General features: G+C 54.1%; 1 protein-coding gene across 1 annotated transcript in view; it reads left to right on the top strand.

Moving 5' to 3' along the window:
• Window positions 1-19730, top strand: part of TG (thyroglobulin) — a 222338-nt gene that overhangs the window by 8538 nt on the left and 194070 nt on the right. The window contains exons 6-16 of the mRNA XM_047783215.1: window positions 1997-2103; window positions 2618-2761; window positions 2936-3121; window positions 7591-8694; window positions 9649-10236; window positions 12474-12713; window positions 14726-14863; window positions 15256-15333; window positions 15896-16008; window positions 18197-18299; window positions 19324-19524. Coding sequence (XP_047639171.1) covers window positions 1997-2103; window positions 2618-2761; window positions 2936-3121; window positions 7591-8694; window positions 9649-10236; window positions 12474-12713; window positions 14726-14863; window positions 15256-15333; window positions 15896-16008; window positions 18197-18299; window positions 19324-19524 — 3002 coding nt within the window. The remainder of the gene's footprint in view (window positions 1-1996; window positions 2104-2617; window positions 2762-2935; window positions 3122-7590; window positions 8695-9648; window positions 10237-12473; window positions 12714-14725; window positions 14864-15255; window positions 15334-15895; window positions 16009-18196; window positions 18300-19323; window positions 19525-19730) is intronic.

Here is a 19730-nt window from a genome sequence, read left to right as displayed (position 1 = left end):
GAGAAGCATCCTTTTCTGTTCATTGAAAGTTGAGCTGGGCCCGAATTGAGCTGGAAGAACATGGAACTGAGTGATTTAAACTGAGTGATTTAAACTTAAGGTGGGCACGGGCTTCAGAACGTCAGGCCAGCCAAGGGACTCATCCCCGTCTATTAGATGCCAGGAAAAGCTGGGTGTCGGGCTTAGAGAGAAGAGGGTCTAAACAGAGGTACATGCCTCCCAGGATATAGGGCGGGAACCAAGTACAGCCTAGCCCTCTGAGTAACTCTGTGGCCGTTAAGGTCTGGGCTTGAACCCTAGCTCCCACCGTTGGTTCAAGATGGTGACCAACATACCTCATTTTTTTTTTAACCTCTAAAATGAGCATTAAAAAAAGTACCTCCTGCGTTTTAGGAAGATTAAATGCGTCAGTGTACATAAAACACTTTGGAGATTTCCTCTTACACAGTAGTGTCAGTAAATGTAAATGCTTATTGTACTGTTATTAGCACATTTATTTATTTATTTATTTATTTATTATTTTTATGGCCGTACCTGTGGTATATGGCAGTTCCCAGGCTAGGGGTCGAATCCAAGCTGCAGCTGCAGCCTGACACCACAACCACAGCAACACTCCATCCGAGCTGCATCTGCAGCCTGTGCCGCAGCTTGTGACAATGCTGCATCCTTCGCCCACTGTGAGCAAGACCAGGTATCGAACCGGCGTCCTTAGGGGCACCACGTTGGGTCCTTCACTCACTGAGCTCCGGCAGGAACTCCCTATTAGCACTTTTAGAATTGACTTATCTCAGGTTCCGATGAATGAACTTCTGTCATAGACGTCCAACCATGGGAGCAAGTGAGGTTTTAGGTTTTATTATGCAGCTCACTGACTATGACATTTAAAAAAAAGATGCACACAATCATAGACCGACAACATGGAAGAAGTTCCTGATTCTAGAGCGCGCTCACAGCTGTGGTTTTGTGTATTCCTCTCCACTCAACGTTAACTCATACTTGCGCGCCCCGTGTTCAGGCTCTGAGCAACTCCTGCACACTCTGCTCTTTTCCAATCCTGCTCCATTGGCATAGGAGCAAGTGCATGTATGTACGTGCCCTTTTTTCATAAGGTTATACATGTATTTGTTTGGAGGCTTACTATAATTTACTTCTTAGTTTTCCTATCTTGGGACGTTAAGGTTGTTTTCAGTATTTTGCTGGAATAGATGACACGGGAATAGGCCTGTGTGGAGAGCTGCTGTTTCTGCTAACTTATTGGTTGGGAACGTATTTCCAGATGTGGGAACACATTATGCTTGGTTTCATGGACTTGCTGTACAGCTTTATGTCACCCAGGCTCCCTGTTACTTCCAGGATGGGGAACCCAGCCAATTAGCTCCTGATAGCAAACGCCAGGTCAGGGGTGATTTAAGCATCCAAGTCATAGCCCTCGTTAGTGATGTCATATTGATGGGGTGTCTTTTTCCAGCGATGGGACTGGAAAATGTCCTACGTAAGAATCTCCTGTAGTGGAGTCTGGCTTCTTTTCAAGCTCTGGAAGCGTTGTAAAGGCCCTGAAGTCGTCTGATCTTCCCCAGCGAGCTCATGGATGATGCGTACATATGTTTATCAAGCACACTTGGCCTGTAGTCTCTAGAGTTACATTCACGGAGAAGAACTCGTTAATGCAGTGTCCACGAACCGTTTTCTGCCTGATCCTAGGAGACAAAAGCTTGGGCATCACTTGGTCCAATGCCACGAGTGAGGAAGGCGCTAATTAGTAGATGACAGCCAAGCACAGCTTTATTTGCACAAGTCCAGCCTCGGTCTGGCCAGGTAAAGCCAATTTAGGGGAAAAAATATGTTTACTGCAGGAAGCATGGAGCAAAACTCATGAGATCAAGGAGCAGACACTCCTCTCCTCAGATGAGACGAGGCCACTCGGGCATATTTCTACAGGAAGATCTGATGATTTGCCTTTTATGAAGTAGTGACCATAAATCCCGTTGTCTCCTAGGTTCCCAGATGCTTTTGTGACCTTTAGCTCCTTCCGGAGCCGGTTTCCAGAGGTGTCTGGGTATTGTCACTGCGCCGACAGCCAAGGGCGAGAACTGGCCGAGACAGGTAAGCGCACCTCAAGCAATCCGAGGGGAGGGAGGGGCAGCCACCCAACCTGAGAGCCCAGATGTCACTCCCTGTAGAGCAGAAATAGCAGCGGCTGGGCTGCCAGCTCCCCACCCGGGTGCCCTGGCTATCGAAGAGGGCATGGCCTCCTCCAACATTCCAGGGAGGTGCTTAGAATCCAGTGGCTAGTCCTCATGCTGCCTTGGCCCGCGCCCCCCCACCCCGAAAGAGGCGCCCCTCTCTGTGCATGTGCAGCACTGAGCTTGACCAGCGGAACCTGGGCTGGATTTCAATCTGTCACTCTCTCAGCAGCGCTCCCTTGTGCTGTGAACAACCTAGGCAACCATACACAGCCGCCCTGACTTTGGAAACCATGAAAGCCTTGTTCAGACCTGAAGCACAGTGATGCTGGTGCAGGCTCCGGCCTTTTCACATCTGTCTGCCTGCTGAGGTGAGGGCTTCCTTTCTGAACTGAACTCATCCCTCCAAACGCTCGCTGTCTGTGCTCACTCAGGCCTGGAGCTGCTACTCGATGAAATTTACGACACCGTTTTTGCCGGCCTGGACCTCGCTTCCTCCTTCACTGAGACCACCCTGTACCGGATCCTGCAGAGACGATTCCTAGCAGTTCAACTCGTCACCTCTGGCAGATTCCGATGTAAGTACTAGGGGACAGCAGAGGGGTGTGTTGCTGCTAGGAGGAACCTGCTTGGGTTTTCAGGTCACTGCCGTCTCCGTGGCCGTCCCTCCAAAGTGGAGGCAGGGGTTTACACCAGTTGACCCACGTAAACACACCTGCCATCCTCTCCTCTGCCGCGTGGGTCTCTCCTAGGCCCTACGAAGTGCGAAGTGGAGCGGTTTGCAGCCACCAGCTTCGGTCACCCCTACGTTCCGAGCTGCGGCCGAGATGGGGCATACCAGGCGGGGCAGTGCCAGCAGGAGGGGCCGTGCTGGTGTGTGGACGCCCAAGGACAGGAGATCCCGGGGACGCGGCGGCCATCGGAGCCACTGTCTTGCGGTGAGTGCCCTCCCCAGGCCTCCTCTCCGGTTCTGCTCCCATCGTGCTACTTGAACTGCTTCTCCAGACCAAGCACTCCAGAACCGCTCACTTCCACTGCCTCCTGAGACTGTCCCACAGGCCCTTCAAGTTCAAATGGTGGAAACCTCTGTATCGTCATCAGTCCTGTGTCAGACACGGTTGCTTCCTCAGGGAGCTCAGAGAATATTAGAAAAAAAGAGTTGTGTCCCTGTGCCACCAGAGAAATGTGTATCAGTAACCAGAGGCGCACAGAGAAGCACACATGTCAGGTCTGCCTTGCAGCATGTACGGTGAGGAGACATCCAGGAAGGCTTCATGGAAGAGGTGGCACTTGATGAACACCTTCGAAAATAAAGATGCTTCCTGGAGTTCCCATTGTGGCGCAGTGGAAATGAATCTGACCAGAATCCATGAGGACATAGGTTCAATCCCTGGTCTCTCTTAGTGGGTGAAGCATCTGGCATTGCCGTGAGCTGTGGTGTGGGTCCAGACGTGACTCAGACCCGGTGTTGCTGTGGCTGTGGTGCAGGCCGGCAGCTGTAGCTCTGATTCGACCCCTAGCCTGGGAACTTCCATATGCCTTGGGTGCAGCCCCAAAAAGCAAAAACAAATGAACAAAAAAGATGTTTCCTGAAGGAGGAAAATAAAGAGAGGTGTTCCGGAGAAGCAGAATTATAAAGACCTAAACACGGAAGCTTCCCGACTTATGGTGGTTTGATTTAGAATTTTTCGACTTTGCAAAGGTGTGAAAAATGATATGCAGTCAGTCAAAACAGTACTTAGAATCTTGATCTTTTTCTGGCCTAGTGAGTGATGCGCAGCGTGGTATTCACCCTCGTGATGCTGGGCGGGGCACCAGCCACAGCTCCATCAGCCACGACTGTAACCCACCCCCTCAAAGCCATCCCCAGACAGCCGTGCTGCTTTTCACTTCCAGCACAGTAGTCAATAGGTTGCATGAGACGTTCAGCGTTTTACTATAAGATGGACTTTGTGTGAGGGTGACTTTGCCCAACTCTAGGCTAATGTGAGTGTTCTGAGCGAGGTGAGCGAGGCTCAGCTATGATATTAAGTATTCAGGGCATTTTGGACCTAATGCTATTTTCTCCTCACCCACTTCACCCCTTCCTGGTCGAGGGAGATCTGCAGTGGGCATTGGTAGGCTAAGGAACACAGCCTGCTAGAGGGCGGAGAAAACTACCTGTTGGAACATGACTGGGGAGGCTGGGAGAGGCCGGGGGTGAGGAGGTCAGAGGAGGTGTTGAGGGTTCGGGGCTGGAGAGTGCCGTGGGGGGAGCAACAGTTGGACAGGAGCATCAGGCTGCAGGCAGTGGGGCATTTGAAGGTCATTGCAAGGTCCTAGAGAGAGAGAAGGGGGCGATGTAACTCTCCTGGGGCTGCGGTAATGAATTATCACAGCCTAAGGGGCTTAGGATGGTCTGACACAGCTCTAAAGGCTAGAAGTTGAAAATCAAGGTGTCGGCAGGGCCAGGCTCCCTCTGAAGGCTTCAGAGGAGACTCCTTCCTTGACTCCTCCTAGCTCGGGCCAGTGGCCAGCTGTCATGAGCATCCCTTGGCTCGTGGCAGCGTCACTCCAAGCTCTGGTTACGTGGCTGTCTTTCCTGCACGTCTGCATCTGTGTCGTTTCTCCTCTTCTTAGAATGACACCCGTTATGTAGATTTGAGCTCACTCTACTCTGGTCTGTCCCTTACAATGACCCTACTTCCAAACATATCACCTTCCGAGGGTCCAGGAAGGACACGAGTTCTGGGGAGACACTCTTCAACCCAGTATGGGAACCAATGCTGACGTAGAAGCAGTGGGCTGTGGAGGGGGCTGCGGACTTGAGACAAGCCCTTAGCATTCCAGAAAGACTCAGTCCCACCTTCCAGTAAGGTTCTGGAGGGCCTTAGTGATGGAGAGGAGGAATCTGGGAGCAACGCAGGCTTCTAGTGGCATCGTCCGGGGGAGGTGGGTGGATTCAGCAAGATTTGAAACAGGGACGGAGGAGCACAGCCTCCTTAGGGCCTCAGCGTAGACAGTATTCATGTTCCTTCAATAATTCCTGGTGAACCGTGTGGTTTCTCCCATGGAAGATGTTGAGGAGTCGGTACTCAAATACTCGGCAGAGTATTTGGTAGTGTCCTGTCTGCTAAATGTGAGGATGTAGAAAAGGAAAAATTTCAAGCTCTGCCTTGAAGGTAGTATTTACAGTTACTCTTAGTTCTGTTAACCAGAGACTATTGTGCCTCCAATTTCCAGGCGAAAATGAAGAACTGTGATCTTCCAAAAGAAAACCAAAAGTACTTCTAAATGCGTTGATCATGCGGGTTTTTGCTTTTTGTCTCTGATGTATGGGTCCCATCTCCATGGAAACAGTTGCCACATGGAACCAATATCTGAACGGTTTTTTTCCTTTGCCTTGGTAACACTACATAGCAAATGAATGGACAGGATATGCTCTTAATTTGGAAAGAAAGCAAGCTGAGCGGTGAACTTGCTCTCTTCCATACCTTCCTGTAATACCCATGAGAGGAAGCCCTGGCCTCGTGAACGGATGTGTTCTGTGTTCTGATGTTGCCAGTCTCTCTCTCTCTCTCTGACCACATGTTCCAGCTCTTTCTCTGTTGCCTGGTTGCAGAGGGAAATTGGTTGCCTGCCTTTTTGGCACCCTTGTGAACTGAGGGGAAAGAATTCCTTTGAAAAGTGGGGGGTGGGTGGGTTGAAAAGGACTTCTAAGATTTAGGGTTTTATGGAGGAAAATGGAGTTTCCCTCCTTCCCTGTATGTGAGTGACTAAAACAGAGCTTCAATTTTTTTTTTTTTTTTTGGTCTTTTTAGGGCTGCACCTGTGGCATATGGAGGTTCCCAGGCTAGGGGTCTAATCCGAGCTGAAACAGCCGCTGCCGGCCTACGCCACAGCCACAGTAACACTGGATCTGAGCTGTGTCTGTGAGCTACACCACAGCTCATGGCAACGCCGGATCCTTAACCTACTAAGCAAGGCCAGGGCTTGAACCAGCAACCTCATGGTTCCTAGTCAGATTTGTTAACCACTGAGCCACGACGGGAACTCCTGAATTTTTTTTTTAATGGCCGCACCTGCAGCACATAGACATTCCCCAGCTAGGGGTGGAACCAGAACTCCAGCATGCGGCAATGCCAAATCCTGAACCCCACTGAACGAGGCCAGGGATCGAAGCCACATGCTCACAGACACCGTATCAGGTTCTAAACCCATCCAGCCACACGGGAACTCTCCGAGTTTGAGTTTAAAATCTTTTTTTCTTCGTGTGACTGCTGTCAGCTTAGGGTATTCAGATAGAATGGCCTGGTCATGAATGGAGTTGCCTGAGTTGATAACTATTTAATTAATAACTTCGAGGAAAAGTCAAGATGCCCAGAAGCCTAATATGTTTGCCAAGTGGGCATCATTATATTCTATTAAGGGAACTGTCGTAATCGCTGTATTATAATGTGTGTTACAACAAGGAAACTATTTCTTCTTATAGGAAACACCAATAGCACTTAACCTATGGCCTTTATCCTCCAGTGGACTATAAACCAGTTAGCGGAGACGAGACCACCCACAGGGTGGAATTAGGCAGCCACTGAAAGAGCATCTCATGAAGCATTAAAGTTCATTAGGAATTCCAACAGGAGGACACTGGAAAACAGCATTTCATTACAAACAAATAGGAACTTGGTGCAGTAGTTTCCTGGGGCTGCCGTAACACGTGGCTACAAACTGGGTCTCTTAAAACAGCAAGCATTCCTTCTCTCACCGTCCTGGAGACCAAGAGTCTGAGATGGAGGTGTCAGCAGGGCCACACTCCGTCTGGAGGCTCAGAGCAGCATCCACCCTCCTTGACCCTTCCTAGAGTCTGGTGGTCGCTGGGTGTCTTTGGCATCCCCTGCTTAACAGCTGCATCGCTCTGGGCCCTGGCTCCAGCTTTTTGTGTTTTTCTTCCCTGTGTTTCTCTTCTGTGTATTCGACACAGCATTTCTTAAGGACACCAGTCACTGGCTTTAGGGCTCGTGCAGTAGGCCCTCAACTTAACCGATGCCATCTGCAAAGGCCCTATTTCCAAATGAGATCCCATTCTGAGGCTCCAGGTGGGCATGAAAGGTGGGTGAGGCGGGGCACCGGATGTGAGATGCCCCTGCAGTGAGTTCATGTGGCGACTGTGTGTGGTCAGGCTTCCAGAAAGCGGGCGGGGTCCCCCTGCAGTGAAGCCAGGTGAGGAGGTCCAGTCGAGGGACCCCTCCCTCCCCAGGGCGGCGTCACACGCTCGGCCCGGAGGGGAGGGAAAATGAACACGGAGAGGAGAGAGGTAGAAATTCAGTCCATGAGCGAAGTTTTCATCTCACTGCGGAAAAGTCGGAGGGCTCGGGTCAGGACCCCTCGTGATGATAAACCACTGCTCTGTTTGCTCCATCTCCCGCAGCGGAGGGCCAGTCCTGCCCCTCGGAGAGGCGGCGGGCCTTGTCCAGGCTCCACCTTGGGCCCTCGGGCTACTCCGGCCAGCGCGGCTCGTTCTTGGCTGCCGAGCGAGGACCGGTGTCTCAGACAGTCCCCAGCTTTGCCACATCCTGCCCACTCCCGCTCAAGGAGCTCTTTGTGGAGTCCGGGATCCTGCAGCCAGTGGTTCAAGGGCAGAAGAAAGAGGTCACCGCCGCCGCAGAAAGTCTCCTGAAGGAGGGTCTCAGGGGGATTTTCCCCTCCCGAGAGCTGGCTCGTCTTGCCCTTCAGTTTACTGCCAACCCCAAGCGACTCCAGCAAAACCTCTTCGGAGGGAGATTTTTGGCGAACGTCGGCCAGTTTAACTTGTCTGGAGCCCTGGGCACAAGAGGCACATTTAATTTCAGTCACTTTTTCCAGCAACTTGGTCTCCCAGGCTTCCAGAAGAGACAGGCACTAGCAGATCCAGCCAAGCCCCTCTCGGTGGGACTGGATTCAAATCCTGCCACGGAAGCCCCCGAAGCCTCGAAGATGGGCGTTGCTATGAATAAGACAGTTGTGGGCAGCTTTGGCTTTGAAGTCAACCTACAAGAGAACCGAAATGCCCTGACATTCCTTTCTTCCCTCCTGGAGCTTCCAGAATTCCTCCTCTTCCTGCAGCATGCTATTTCTGTGCCAGAGGACATAGCAAGGGATTTAGGTGACGTGATGGAAATGGCACTCAGCTCCCAGGGCTGTGAGCAGACACCTGGCAGCCTGTTTGTCCCGTCGTGCACTGCAGAAGGGAGCTACGAGGATGTCCAGTGCTTTGCTGGAGAGTGCTGGTGTGTGGATGCCCGGGGCCGAGAACTTGCCGGCTCCAGGGCTAGAGGCGGGCGACCGAGGTGCCCCACAGTGTGTGAGAAGCAAAGGGCGCGCATGCAAAGCCTCTTGGGGAGGCAGCCCGCTGGGTCCAGTGTGTTTGTCCCTTCTTGTACCCGTGAGGGCCACTTCCTTCCCGTCCAGTGCTTTAGCTCAGACTGCTACTGTGTGGACGCTGAGGGTCAGCCTATTCCCGGAACTCGAACTGCTCCTGGAGAACCCAAGCAATGTAAGTCCATTGGGTATCAAATCTGCAGACTCTCAGTCTCTCCTGGGGCTTGACACAGCACCATGCAGTCATAGCTAAAGCCTGAACTTCTGGGTTTTTTTAAAAAAAAAATTCTTAGGGCCACACCCATGGCATATGAAAGTTCCCAGGCTAGGGGTCGAATCAGAGCTGAAGCTGCTGGCCTACACCACAGCCACAGCAACACCAAATCCGAGCTGAGTCTGAGTCCTACACTGCAGCTCACAGCAACGCCGGTTCCTTCACCCACTGAGTGAGGCCAGGGATCAAACCCGCATCCTCATGGATACTAGTTGGGTTCTTAACCTGCTGAGCCACAACGGGAACTCCTGAACTTCTCTTAATAGCACCACCTGCTGGCTGATTTAAAAATTGTCCAGAGAGGAGTTACTATTGGCGCAGTGGTTAATGAATCCGACTAGAATCCATGAGGTTTCTGGTTTGATCCCTGGCCTCACTCAGTGGGTTAAGGATCTGGCGTTGCCGTGAGCCATGGTGTAGGTCTCAGACTCGGCTCGGATCATGTGCTGCTGTGGCTGTGGCATAGGCTGGCGGTACAGCTCCAATTTGACCCCTAGCCAGGGAACCTCCCCATGCTGCGGGTGCAGCTCTAAAATAAAAAAATAAAATTGTCCAGAGAGATCTCGATAATGTTAGGCATTCGAATGAGTGAATAGGGAGGTTTATTTGCCCTTAAGGACCTGCCACGTTCGTTTCTGCTGTGCTGACAACAGCTGGTCTCAGCCGTGTCGATGTAGCGATGGGCGCGGTGGTCTCTGTCTCTCTGGATGATATTTGCAGGTTGAAGGTTGATGGGGTTTCTGTGGCCGTGCAAGGTTTCAGATGGAGTTTGGACAGTAAGGGCTTCCATCTTGGTCCTTGGGGCTTATTATAACTTCTTCACCCGACACACCTGTGCTTTGTCCCCCCATCCAGGCCCCACGCCCTGTCAGCTGCAGGCTGAGCAAGCCTTCCTTGGGACAGTGAGGGGCCTGGTCTCGAACCCCAGCGAGCCCCCTGTGCTCTCCAGCATCTACATTCCTCAGTGCGGCGCCAGTGGGCAGTGGAGACGCGTGCAATGCGACGGGCCCCCTGAGCAGGCCTTTGAGTGGTATGAACGATGGGGGGCTCAGAGCAGGAGTGGCCAGGAGCTGACCCCTGCAGAGCTGCTAATGAAGATCATGAGCTATAGAGAAGCAGCTTCCGGAAGCTTCCGTCTCTTTATTCAAAACCTGTATGAGGCTGGTCAACAAGGCATCTTCCCAGGGCTGGCGAGATATTCTTCTCTCCAAGATGTCCCCCTGGCCGTGTTGGAAGGGAACCTGACCCAGGCCACAGGGAACATCCTTCTGGAGCCCTACCTCTTCTGGCAGATCCTAAATGGCCAGCTCCCCAGATACCCAGGGCCCTACTCAGACTTTAGCGCTCCTTTGGCCCATCTCGACCTTCGGAGCTGCTGGTGTGTGGATGAGGCTGGCCGCAAACTGGAGGGCACCCAGACTGAGCCCAGCAAGGTCCCAGCGTGTGAGTTAAACCATGAAGAACTGAATGTGTGTGTGTGTGTGTGTGTGTGTGTGTGTTTAAAGGATATGTGGTGGGAGTGTACCTGCTGTCAAAACTGGAGTCAAGTTTGGAGGAGGCCAGGGCTAAGAGAAGGCCTTGCACATGGAAGACATGCAGTTATAATTTGAGGCAATGATTTAAATAGTTGATTATAAGAAAATTTAAAAGTGAATGACACTGGGAGTTCCTGTTGTGACTCAGTGGATTATGAACCTGAGTTGCATCCATGAGGGTGCAGGTTTGATCCCTGGCCTTGCTCAGTGGGTTTAGGATCCAGCGTTGCCATGAACTCTGGTGTAGGTCAAAGATGCAGCTTGGATCCTGTGGCTGTGGTGTAGGCTGGCAGCTGGAGCTCTGATTTGACCCCGAGCCTGGGAACTTCCATATGCCATGTGTGGGGCCCGAAAAAGACAAAAAAGGAAAAAGTGAACGGCATTAACTGTGCCAACAGCTGACTGTGCAGATGTAGGGCGATTGCTTCCCTTTTCTGGGCCTCAGCGTTGTGGACTGACTGTGTCCTTCCTCAGTGGATGTGCCGAAGCCCTGGTCCCCAGGGCGATGGCGTTTGGAAGTGGCCCTTCAGTATACGGTTGAGGAAACTAAATGCATCAGCTCAGGTGCTGTAACCGTAACAGACTGAGGGCTTAGCCAAGAGGCATTTATTTCTCACAGTTCTGGAAGGTGGAAGGTCAAGGTGCCAGCAGATTTGATTCCTGATGAGGGCTGCTGCCCTTTCTCACAGGGGGCTACCCTCTCGCCGTGTCTTCACATGGTAGAGAGAGAAAGAGTTATGGTCTCTTCGTCTTTTTATTAAGACACTAGTCCCATCAGGAGACCCTCACCCCATCATGACCTCATCTAAACCTAATCACCTCCCATAGGCCCTGTCTCCAAATACCACCCCTGGGAATGAGGGCTTCAGCACATACTTGGGGAAGGCAGAGATGCTCAGTCCATAACACCATCCATTCCCTGATCCATCCATGCATCCATCCATGCATCCATCCATCCATGCATCCATTCATCCATGCATCCATTCCCCCATCCATCCATCAGTTCATCCATCCATCCATCAATTCATCCATCCATCCATCCATCCATCCATCCATCCATCCATCCACCCACTCATCCATGCATCCATTCATCCAGGCATCCATTCCCCCATCCATCCATCCAGTCATCCATCCATCCATTCATTCATGCATCCATTCCCCCACCCATCCATCAATTCATCCATCCATCCATCTGTGCATTCATTCCCCCACCCATCCATCCATCCATCCATTCATCCATCCATCCATCCATCAATTCATCCATCCATCCATCCATGCATCCATTCCCTCATCCATCCATCCATCCATCTATCTATCCAGTCATCCATCCATCCATTCATTCATGCATCCATTCCCCCATCCATCCATCAATTCATCCATCCATCCTTCCATCCATCCATCTATCCGTGCATTCATTCCCCCATCCATCCATCCATCCATCCATCCATCCATCCATTCATTCATGCATCCATTCCCCCATCCATCCATCCATCCATGCATCCATTCCCCCATCCATCCATCAGTTCATCCATCCATCCACTCATCCATGCATCCATTCCCCCATCCATCCATCCATCCATCCATCTATCCACTCATCCATGCATCCATTCCCCTATCCATCTACCCATCCATCTATCATTATCTCCCTATCATCCATTAATCCATCCGCCTGTCCATCCTTCCATTTGAGGCAGCTGGTCAGGATGGTTGGTTCTGGGGTCATACTGACGAGACTGGAATTCTGAAGCAGCTACTTGCCAGCTAGGAGCTTGTTGAAGTTCTATGACTTCCCATGACTCAGTCTGTCATCTGTAACACACGGATACAAATAATATCATACTGGGCTACTGCATGGATTAAATTAGATTGTGTAAATGTTCATAGGACCTGCCTGGTACTGGTATGGAATAAACACTAGCTAAGATTAATCTTCTTACAAATTAGGTACTCCATAAATGTTGAGTGGAGGCAGTTGTGGAGATAAAACAGAAACAAGAGTCCAGGTTGTGGAAAGCGCAGGGGTGAAGGAAACAGCGGAGGCAGAAATGTGTGTGTGTGTGTGTGTGTGCACACGTGCGCACGGTGCTCACATACTTCGAAGGTCAAGAGGAGCCACGCATGGTCTGCCACGTCTTTACTCCCCAGGTCCTGGCTCTTGTGAAGAAGTGAAGCTGCGCGTCCTGCAGTTCATTAAGGAAGCAGAAGAGATTGTCATGGTTTCCAACAGTTCTCAGTTCCCTCTGGGAGAGAGTTTCCTAGCGGCCAAAGGAATCTGGCTGACCGATGAGGAGCTGGCCCTTCCCCCACTCTCCCCATCCCGGGAGACTTTCTTGGAGAAGTTTCTGAGCGGGAGCGATTATGCCATTCGACTGGCAGCACAGTCCAGTGAGTGCCTCTTGCTTCTGGTTTCTCATTCCTTCTTTGGGGGAAGCAAGAGCTGGAATTAGTTCCTCTTCCATTATCTTCGGGACTGTGGTTTCCCTGGGCCCATGGGTGCCAGAAAAGACAAATGCATCTTGTGGTCCCGGTCAAGGCAGGAATATTGCCCACCTCTCCAGGATGCCCCCGGATCCTCCAGCAGAGCCGTGGGGCCAGGCTCCACATTTTGTATTGCAGATGGTGCCCGCAGCCCACCAGGAAGCCAAGAATTCTGCTGGTGGTTTGGCCCTCAGGCCTCTGCCCGCTGCCCCTTTGCTCCAGTGTGGCTGGGCTCAGAGCCCAGGTCTTTCTCATCTCCTGCTCGTCCTCCTCCATGGGCAGCCTGCTGGGCAGCAGGACCCAGGCCTCTCGCCGTCTTCTCACTGACCCACCACAACTTGGCAGGACACACGATTCATTTATCCCCAAGCCTCCCTGAGTTCCCCACTGCTGTGTGGCGGTCTTGGCTGCTTCTGTGGCTGGGTCTCTGGGCCTGAGTCACAGAGCAGCATAGCCGTGCTCCCTGCACAACCTGGGTTCTGAGACAGAGTGCCCACACCCACAGGCGGGAGCCTCATCCCTGAGTTCACAGCCCTGGCAGGCCTGCTGCCGCTTTGGCGTTGGCTCTTGCTTGCCTTTGGTCCCCTGAGCCCACGTGAGCAGCCCCAGTGCCATCTTTGTTTCCTGCCCCTCCCTCTCCAGCCATCTCTTTGGGCCACGGGGGGACAAGGCACCCCATCTTATCTTTATATCCTGGGGCCCGGCCTGGTGCCTGGCAGACAGCAGGACCCAGGAAATGCTGGTTAAACATCCCCTTGCTCCTTCCTGCCTCGTCGTCCCTCCTCCCTCGCCTTCCCTCCCAGGGCACCTCTTTTCTCTGTTCTTCAGAGACCAGGAGATTCCGCCTTTGGCGAGGAAGCAGTTTCTGCAGACCTGTGCGTGGGCGGGCGGGATGTAATCCAGGGGCCGAAGAGGGACTTGTGTTCCCCGAGTTGTGACCACGTTGGTTCCGGAGGGAAATTTAGAGGAAGCGGGGAGAGAGCTGTTGCTGCCAGAGGGCTCGCTGAGTGTCGATGCCATTTTCTTCAGAAGTCGGGCCGAGGCAGCGCCCCTCCCTCCGCGGAGCCGCAGCTCTGATGACACCTGTCTCAGGCCACTGGGAAACTAGGAAGGGTCTTTAGCACAGGACGCGGGTTCCCACTTTTCTTGGGACCCCTCCAGATGAGCAGAGGCATCTCTGCTGTTGCATATTTGGGGGGTTCTTCTGGGCAGACCTCCTGGTCCCCGAGAGTCTGGGGATTGAAGGCCCAGCACAGAGACTGAGGTGGCCGAGCGCCTTTGGCCAACAGAACATGGCAGCGGTGCCCGGGGCCTGGGGTGTGGGGGGTGGGGTGGGGTGGGGAGCAGGGAGGGAAGGGAGCTGGCCTGGCGCCTGGGAGACGTGCAATGAGCATGATCCAAGATCACTGTTATTCCCACACCAGAAGACACCATGAGATGAGAGTTCATTCAAACTTCAGCCACCATTTTTTTTTTGTCTTTTTAGTGCCTCGCCTGTGGCATATGGAGGTTCCCAGGCTAGGGGTCCAATTGGAGCTGCAGCTACCGGCCTAGGTCACAGCCACAGCAACACCAGATCAGAGCCACATCTGTGACCTAGTTGCAGCTCATGGCAATGCCGGACCCTTTGACCCACTGAATGAGGGATCCAACCCGCATCCTCATGGATACCACTCGGGTTCTTAACCCACTGAGCCACCGTGGGAACTCCCAGTCAGTGGTTTTGTTTTCACATTTTTATTTTGAAAGGGCAGTGTGGTGAGCGCCTGCCCGCTGCTCAGGGTCCCTCTGTCCTCCTCGGGGTGGAAATGTTTGTCACATAAACGAAAGCCTGCCAGCTGGGCGGGGATGTGCTTGCTGCTCTCAGGATGGAGCCCACGCGGCTCTGCTCACGCCTCTGCTTCTGTCTCCACCTCCAGCCTTTAGCTTCTACCAGAGACGCCGTGTTGCCCTGGGTGATGCCCCCCGCACCTCGGGCCCTCTGCAGCCCTACCCCTACGTGCCCCAGTGTGATGCACTGGGAAGCTGGGAGCCCGTGCAGTGCCACGCCGCGACTGGTGAGGGGGCCGGGCAGCCTGGAGGGGGCGAGCAACACCCCTCACTTTCATTTGGGGAAAGAGCCCTGCCCTGGGGGCAAGCGAGCTGGACTCTAGGCTCCTCTTTGGCAGCTGGTGGCCGAGGCCTTGGGTCCTCTGGCCTTTGGGTTGTCCCATTGGTACTGTGGGAGCAGCGACCTTCTAGCAGCCTGAAGTTCAAGTGGGTGGTTGCTGGGGGGATGTGGGTGCCAAGGCCTGTGCTGCGGACAGTGCTGGGGAGGGCAGACAGACCGGGATGGATATGGGGTCTTGCTGGCACTGCTGTGAAGGCAAAGGCGGGAGGTTGTCTGCGGGATGCCCGGGGCAAGTCCCTCAGGGCGCCTCCTGAGCCTCCGGCTGTGGCTCTTTTCCAGGGCACTGCTGGTGCGTGGATGGGGAGGGAGCATACCTGCCTGCCTCGCTGGCTGCCCGCTCCCGACAGGTCCTGCAATGTAAGTGAAGCCACCTGACCTGGGCAGCAGGGGGCGCTCTAGCTGGTGGTGAAGGTGTTCCCCAGGCAGGGCTTGGGGGGGTGGCCCGGGGTAGGGGGCAAGCTCTTCACACCGGTCCTGAATGCCACCAGGCCAAACGGCCCCCAAGTCCCAGGCCCGGAAGATTCCCTGACCTTGGCTCTTTCCAGCTGTTGCTCCTCGTTGCCGGGGAGAGAGGCAGCTGGTGGGGGGTGGAGGCCCAGGTCTGCCCTCGTCCACCCTCCCCAGTTTCATCCACGGCTGTAGTTTCAGGAGCCACCTCTCGCCATTCCACCGCCCAGCCCTCTCCTGAGTCAGACGCTCAGAATCGCAGGGTCATATCATCTCTGCTTTACCTCTCACCCAACATGGCAGAGGTGATGTGCCCCAGGCCGGCCTTGGTCCCTGTGGCTCAGCCTGCTTCTGCACAGGGCACCCCGTCCACCCAGACCCATGGCCCTGACACTGGGGCTCAGCCTGGCCCCCCCCCCCCGGCTCACTTGGCACCCACGGCCAGTCAGTCAACAGTCCCCCCTCCCCACAGGCCCCACCCGCTGTGAGACATCCCGCGTGCGTGGGCTGCTTTCTGCTTGGAAACAGGCTGGTTCCCAAGTCAGACCATCTCCAAAAGACCTGTTCATCCCAGCCTGCACAGAGGTAAGGCTCTGAAGACCCAGGACCTTGGAGGGAAGCCAGAACTTCCTGGGTGGTGATTTTTCTAGTTTTCAAAAACTTTTAGTTAAAAGTGCACAAGTGTTCTACGCCTGTGGTTTGTCCCAGCCCTGGCAGAACCTAGCTGTGTGATCTTGAGAAATTTACTTACCTTTTCTGTGCTTCTCTGGGTTTTGTTTTTTGTTTTTTTCCTTTTTACGGCCTCTCCTGTGGCATATGGAAGTTCACAAGCTAGGGGTTGAATTGAAGCTGTAGCTGCCTGTCTATACCACAGCCACAGCAATGCAGGATCTGAGCCACATCTGCAACCTACACCATAGCTCATGGCAATGCCAGATCTTTAACCCACTGAGTGAGGCCAGGGATCAAACCTGTGTCTTCATGGATACCACTTGGGTTCATTACCCTTGAGCCACAACGGGAGGTCCTGGGCTTTCTTTGATCATAAGATCAGCCCACATTTTATCCTCCCTGGTGCTAGGGTTGTATTGAGACCCAAAGGAAATACATTTCATGAAAACTCTGAAAAATAGTCTACACGTATGCAGTTCCTGAAGCCATCTGGCCCCGTCACCATGTCCGTCAGATATCAGTTTCTCATAAATGAGAAATAATATTTCACCATATTTCCCTCCCCAGCTCCCTGGATGTCATGATTTAGTGCACTGACTGATGTGGAAGCTCTTAGAGAATTCTTGCTGGAATCAGCCTCTTACATGCCGACTGATGAGAACCTCTGTGCCTCGTGCCCCTTTCCCGAAAGTAGGGTTGATAGCACCCCACCCCCTATCTGCTCAGCTCCAGGGGCACCAAGAAAATCAGACGACATCAGCAGTGTAGACATTAGCAAAACTGCAAGTTACTGAGCAGTTTCGCTGCTATTGTCATCCCATTTGGCGCTGGGAACGTGGACCCCGGTTAGCGCTGAGCTTTGTAGAGAGAGTAGCCTGGGGGTCTCTTACTTTGGCGGACAGCCCCCTCCCCCTGGGCTGATCATCGGCTCCATCACCCTGTGTGGCAGTGTCACCCAGGGAGCAGGAGACGGGGAAGCCTCGGCCCCGATGGCCGGAACAGGGATTCAGAGCAGGTCTGGGACCCCCTCTGGTGGTGTGCTCTCCCAGCCTGGCTCCTGGGCCCCTGATGCGGGGAAACAGGACCCAGACGTCGCAGCCCAAACTGGACTGCTGATGCCTTTGCCCCAGCTCCCTGGTGTAACTGGCTAGAATGTTCTCAACTTTAAGTCTTCATCCCATAGTTTCTCAAACCTCTGCTTGGGTCTGAGTCTCACCTGTGTAGCCTGAAAGTCGTGCAACCTGGGACACATCGCCTGACTTCTCTGGGCCTCTCTCGGTGGAGTGGGGCCAGTGGACTCCCTGCCTCCCCGGGACGGAATGGCTCCCAGTTTCCGGGGGTGGCTCCCCCAGGGTGGGCCTCCTGATGGTGTTCTCTGAAAATGTCAGGAGTCATTATGACGGCGATTCCTTGTCTGTGAACAAGGCACAGCAGCGCAGAAAATGGACAAGTGGCCCACAGATGCTCAAGGAAACCCTCAGTGACGGACGGAGCTTGGATTAGCCGTCCCTCCAGCACACCTGCTGTCACATGTGTGTGTGTGTGACATGGGAGAGATGGCACTTTCTTCCCCTGAGAGTTCCAAGAAGGAACGAGCTCCCGGGTCCTAGTCCCGCTTCCTTTTTTGAAGATGGGAAACCAGGGCTCCCAGGGTTGAAGGGGCTTGCCCAGTGTTCCCCAGTTAGCCCTGGGACAGGCTGGGAGAGAGGGGTCCCGGCCAGACTCAGGGTTTGGTGGCTGCCTTGCACTGTTCTCTTTTCTTTTCTTTTTTTCTTTTCTCTTCCTTTTATGGCTGCACTGGCAACATGTGGAAGTTCCCAGGTCAGGGGTTGAACTGGAGCTGCAGCTGCTGGCCTACAGCACAGCCACAGCAACACCGGATCCAAGCTGCATCTATGAACCCCGCTATAGCTCACGGCAACGCCGGGTCCTTAACCCATTGAGTGAGGCCAGGAATCCAACCTGCATCCTCACAGATGCTGGTCAGATTCGTTTCCACTGTGCCACAGCGGGAGCTCCAGGAACACTCTTAACATCTGCCTGCCAACCTGTCAGCCACAAATCACCTTCCCCAAGTGACCTGACCTCGGCTTTGTCTCAGACAGGAGAGTTTGCCAGGCTGCAGGCATCGGAGGCCGGCACCTGGTGTGTGGACCCGGCCTCAGGAGAGGCCACGCCGCCTGGCACAAACAGCAGTGCCCCGTGTGAGTGTCACCCCTCCCCCTTGGTAACCCCCCTCCCCCACGAGCACCGGGTCTGGAGTCCCAAGAGCTGGCTTCACATCCCAGCGCTCCCGGAGCAGTGGCGGCCTCCCACCTCATAAAGTGGCAGTGACATTCCCTCACCCCAGCGAAACGCACTCGGGAGAGGCACCTGACAGGGAGCTGGGCTGCTCTTTGTACCTGCGAGGCGCAAACCGGGGCTGGTCCCTATTAAAGTGGGCACTGTGGCTTTTGTCACAGGGGACCAGCTGCGCAGCACAGCCTGGCCGTGCAGTCTGGTTTCCACAGTGAGGTCAAGACATTGTCCCCAGAATGCACATGTACTAATGTCCCTTCGTTGCCCCGAAACCACCGACACTCCCTGTGGTCCTTAGGGCCGGGCCCAGGCTCCTCGCCATGGCCCGTGGACCCCTGCATGTCAGCTCCTGTATCTTCTTTTACTTTTCTGTATGTCCATCTCAGCAGCGGATCCAAGTGTAATAAACCATAGGTAGACTTTATACGTGGGTGAACATTCTCTCCCAGGCCTTCCTGTGTTGTGGTCCAGCCTTTGCGACACTCTCCCCACCCCGCCGGGCTGACGCTCGCTCGGCCTGCCCGTCAGTCCCTCCAGGAAGCCTTTGTGGGCCTCCGACTTCCACAGCCGAGTCCAGTGCCTTCCAGCGGGCTCCTCAAGCTGCCCTGCGCACCTCCCCTCGTGGCCCTTAGCATCAGAACTGTGGTTGCTCGTGTGCTGTTAAATGTCCTTTAAAATTCCACGCTCCTTGAGGGAAGGCAGCGTGTGTGTGTGTGTGTGTGTGTGTGTGTGTGTGTGTGTGTGTGTGGAGGGGTGGGGCGTACAGAGCTGAGTGAGGCCCAAACTTTGCCCTGTCCTAATTCAATCCCCCAGCGGGGAGGCAGCCCCAGACCCTGGGGCCCTGCGGGCAGGTGGTGGTGGGTGGTGGCAGTGACAAGGGCTGTGGCAGTGGTGCAGGCCAGGAACCCATCTGGCTTGTCTTTGCCACAGGCCCAGGCCTCTGTGAAGTGCTCCAGAGAGGAGTCCCCTCCAGGAGAGCCAGTCCAGGCACCACCCCGGCCTGCAGGGCCGAGGACGGAGGCTTCGCCCCAGTGCAGTGCGACCCGGCCCAGGGCAGCTGCTGGTGTGTCCTGGGCAGCGGTGAGGAGGTGCCCGGGACCCGTGTGGCTGGGAGCCAGCCCGCCTGTGAGAGTGAGTGGTGACATCCCGAGGGGCTTCCCGGGCTGGCGGGGGTCCCGCTCGTCTTTACCTGTGCCCAGGCTGGGGACGGGGGGCTCCACAGGTGCCAGGACAGTGAGGGCTGGAGGGGAGACGAGTGAGCCGCGTGAGGGGTGTGGTTGCAGTTGAATCCTGTGATGTTGACACTGTCTGCTTCTTACATGTGCTAGGCCCTGGGG

The sequence above is a fragment of the Phacochoerus africanus genome, chromosome 6 (assembly GCF_016906955.1).
Source record: "Phacochoerus africanus isolate WHEZ1 chromosome 6, ROS_Pafr_v1, whole genome shotgun sequence".
In the NCBI taxonomy this organism is placed as follows: domain Eukaryota; kingdom Metazoa; phylum Chordata; class Mammalia; order Artiodactyla; family Suidae; genus Phacochoerus; species Phacochoerus africanus.
This window is presented reverse-complemented; position numbering and strand designations above follow the sequence as displayed.